At 41.7% G+C, this 4,140-nt stretch overlaps 1 protein-coding gene across 1 annotated transcript in view; it reads right to left on the bottom strand.

Moving 5' to 3' along the window:
• Aak1 (AP2 associated kinase 1) overlaps nucleotides 1–2,862 on the bottom strand; it is a gene marked incomplete at its 5' end in the record, with an annotated part of 61,721 nt that extends 58,859 nt beyond the window's left edge. Inside the window, 2 exon segments of the mRNA XM_008848053.2 lie at nucleotides 922–1,003; nucleotides 2,741–2,862. Of these exon segments, the coding sequence (XP_008846275.1) occupies nucleotides 922–1,003; nucleotides 2,741–2,862 (204 nt within the window).
• Nucleotides 2,863–4,140: the final 1,278 nt, after the last annotated feature.

The following is a 4,140-nucleotide window of genomic DNA, read 5'->3' as shown; positions in this document are numbered from 1 at the left end:
GACAACAGAAAAATGAGAAGGAACCCAGTAGAGGGATGCTTTTGGAAGCCCTTGTCAAGAAATTCCAACGGACTCTCATATGAACATTTGAAAATTGCCCTGTACTGACTTTTTTCTAGTTCCCCGTCTAGAACTTGTAATGCTAATTCCTCTTGCCTTTACTTCTCCTTCACATCTCCTATTCACGTTTCTTTTCACAATTCAAAGACTTTCTTTTCCTCCTCGAGATAAGAGTTATGCAATTCGCGAGTGTTTTAGATAGACCCTCTTCAGAGGATGGTGTGATAAGTTCTGACTTTTTTCTAGTTCCCGGTCTAGAACTTGTAATGGTAATTACTCTTGCCTTTACTTCTCCTTCACCTCACCTATTCATGATTCAAAGACTTTCTTTTCCCCTTAGAAACAAGAGTTATGCAATTTGGGAGTCTTTTAGATAGACCCACTGAAAGTGTACTCCAATTGCCCCACCCTGTGTCCCTGTTCAGCATGGGAGATGACAGAGTGGTCTGGGTCCCTATTCCCTATCGGCAATTTGGGTAACCCCCTCAGAGGATGGTGTGATAAGTAAGAAAGTAATGAAGTTATCAGAAAAATGTGATGGGAGATATTGAAGGAGTTGGAGGGGAGGAAGTAGGCATGGATTTGATCAAAACACCTTATATGTTTGTATGAAATTCTGAATAAATTATTTATTTAGGAAAAAAAAAAGAAATATACAAATGAAAATCACCACGAGAACATGTAAAGCACTTGGAAGTGGTTTTCTTTGTCATGTTCCAAGAGGCCGTGGCTGTCCCCTCACATCAAGCGCAGCCTAAAAGTAGGCAATGCTGTGTCCATGCCACTGGCTGGTTAAGTTCAGACTCCAGGCAAGGCTTATTGGCATCTGGGGTATGGATGGGTTGGTTAGCTGACACGTACCCAAATGTCTGCCTTTGTAGTGATGATTTTACCACTGTACAAGTTGACCATTTCTGGGGCTCGATAGGACAGCGTTGTGTATCTACAATCAAAAGAACCATGTTTTGTTAAGTTTATCAGTGCTATCATTAAAAACAAGGAGCAGCAAGTTTGTTTCCACATTACTAGAACCCAGTTCTCTAGTAGCAATCTGCAGACAAGCATATGAAATATTAGTGCACAAAAAATGAAAGACTTCCTTTGGTATAATGATGGCATCACATCCTCTCACAGCAGACCTTCTAAGTCCTAGGACATGGGGACACTCAGACATGAATGTACTACATAAATCCTGAGAGCACCTTTCCTGGGGTCCTCGAATGACAAAATCTTCTACAAATCTTTGTAGTCTGACACTGTTTTGCTTCTTTGTTTTTAAAATAATAAATCCTTAACACGTGGCTCAGAGTTGCAACATGAGTAAGATATTTTGGAAAACAGCAGAAAGTCAGCCCTGGCTGGGATGGGTGTGCAGAGGGATTATGTGTGTGGAGACAAGATACTGAGGCTTGCTGACTTGTGGATCTAGCTTGTCCCAGGGATCCTGTCTCTGCCTTCATAGTGCTAAGAATGTAAACTTGGGTCCTCACGTAAGCATTTTATCCACTGATCCATCTCCATCTCTCTAGCTTCATGATCTTGCCTTAAGGCTAAAATCAGTGTTTTCCTTATCTTTGAATCAAGAAAACAGTAGTGTTAAGCACATGTTCCAAGTGAGCTAGCTCTCTTATGTTACTAACCATTAAGTCATGTTGCTATCGTCTCTGGCCCCCTGAAGGGACTGGTTTGGGTATCCATCAGGGCCTTGAACCAGAAATGGTCCTACCTCAGGCATGGTGGCTTGGGTGACACATGAAAAGGGACAGAGGCTCTGCACTTACAAGTCATGCTAGACAGCTGATTTACTAGTAGGCATAGCGTGTGTTATTGCCTGGGAAAAACCCAATATTGTGGGCATGAGGCTATTACTGGAGTCACAAATCCAAAGGGGTATCTTAGAGAAGTCAGTGATTCAGTAACTATAGAGACTTTAGCAGCCTTATTTACCATAAATTCCAGAGTGTGGCTGAGCTCATTATGAACAGAGAGGAGGTAGAAATTTAAGGTCCAGTAATAAGTACATCTGAGCCAGGCATGGCAGCAAACATGGCACTTGGGAGGCAGAGGTAGGTAAGAACGAGTTAAGAACAAGGCTAGCCTGGTCTACATAAGTGAGTTCCAGGCCAGCTGGGGCTACAGGGAAACCTTGTCTCTAAAACAAACAAACTACAGTACATCTATCTGATTCATGTCATAGTTGTGACTTCACTTGGAAACACCATGGTATTCAATGACGTACCACCACTCAGCTTTTTTTTTTTCCCCTTTTGTTTTCTGAGACAGGATCTTGCTATGTAGTCCAGGCTGGCACTGAACTCACAATCCTCTTGCCTCAGCTGCTAAATTGCTGGGATTATAGGTATGTATCACACCTGCCTGCCTTCTCCAGCTATCACTCATCTTTTTATGGGCATATGACATTGTAAATCAAAGTATAAGTGTACGGTGACCACAGGAGCACTGAGGAAGGGTTACTCCTTCACTTCAGTTCACTAGGGCAGTCATGTGAACTCTCTCCTCAGCCTTTAATTACAATCAAACAACCCAACAATAGGCACTTTGCTCTGGGATAAAGGGTAAATGAACATAATTTTCTTCCCACTCTGCCTCATCCATAAACTGAAAGGGAACTTGCTCATCTGATAATGGATGAAACTCCAGGAAAGGAGAAAAGGCTTACTTCTTAATCTCATCTTCTACTGCATTGACTCCCTCAGCTTGTGGATTCTGGAATTTGTTGGTGGCACTTCCAAAGTCACACAGGACATAGTGGCCTCGGTCATGCAAGAGGATATTTTCAACCTGAAAAATATTCCCCAAGAACCCAATACAAGATGTCACTTAGTAAGGCGTGGGAAAAGCTGGTTTAACAGTCATAAAAATAAAAGGTTTCATTTCTGCAATCTTATTAGTGTGCGCAGGAAAGGAATTCGCAGTATTTCAACAGGGCTTGCCCCAAATGAAACATAAAAGACCCACACAGGAACAAGGCAAAGTGAGGGCAGTCACTCAGAGGAACTGCACAGTACAGGAGTCAGGGCCCCGTTTTCTAAGCTTGCCAGCCATGTCTAGTCCCACTTCTCAGTAACAGTCCTCATTCTTTCAGACTTGCTCTACTTTCCATTTAGAGTGCTCGCCATGATCCTAGCCTCCTTATTCAACTACCAAATAATCACCTGCCTTTCAAATCCAAGTACAAAGGCATTCCTCAGGCCCCCACTCCAACAAATGCCACTTCCTCATTTTCCTTCAGTATTTCATTCTTCCATGTTGTGAATTACTACACTTTTTCAGTGCAAGAAAGTATTACATTAAGAGTTTAAGAGCTGAATTTTTAAAAATACATTTTAGTGACTTCTCAAAGCAATAAAACACCTGGTGATATTGGGCAATTTCTGCTAGAATTTTACCTGAGGGTTTTTTTTTTTAAACCTTTTCTTGTAAATAAATGAAGTCTCAGGGAGTTCATAAAGATTAAGACCTAGAGAAACCCCTGTACCAAGGAAAACAACTCCAAAATACTAGGCGCAATGTTTTCGAGATGTACTGACTTGATATACATGATGTAGGTCAGGCATGGCTATGCAGGGAGAAAAATGGCAACAAAAAACTTTGCTTGGCTATTAAGACCGTAGTTTCCATGGTCTCTGTCTTGAGTCTCCAGAGACTGACTACTTTTGGCAAGTAAAGGCAAGAGCAAACTGTACAAAATTCAAAGGCAAGCATCTTTCAACCATATTTGTAGTTTTCTCTATCCAACTCTACCATATTGCTGGTACAGAAAATATTTGTTGAATGGAATTTAGAAAAAAAAAACAAAAAACAGAGAAACACCTAACAGTATGTGTGCGGGCAGGCACACATGTGGAGACTCAAGGACCATGTTTGTATCAGTCAAGACAGGAGCTATCAAATGCTCAGGCTCCCTACTAGTTCTTTAAAAATCACTCTCTCTGTCTCTGTCTCTGTCTCTGTCTGAGACAGGGTCTAACTATACAGCCCTGGCTGGCTTGGAACTCAGACTGCTAAGATTAAAGGCATGTGCCACCAACAACTAGCATAGAAACTCTTGTTCCTATT

Source organism: Nannospalax galili, unplaced genomic scaffold (genome assembly GCF_000622305.1).
Source record: "Nannospalax galili isolate Female #2095 unplaced genomic scaffold, S.galili_v1.0 scaffold204, whole genome shotgun sequence".
Lineage (NCBI taxonomy): Eukaryota > Metazoa > Chordata > Mammalia > Rodentia > Spalacidae > Nannospalax > Nannospalax galili.
Note: the sequence above shows the minus strand (reverse complement) of the source record. Positions and strands in the feature narration are given on the sequence as shown.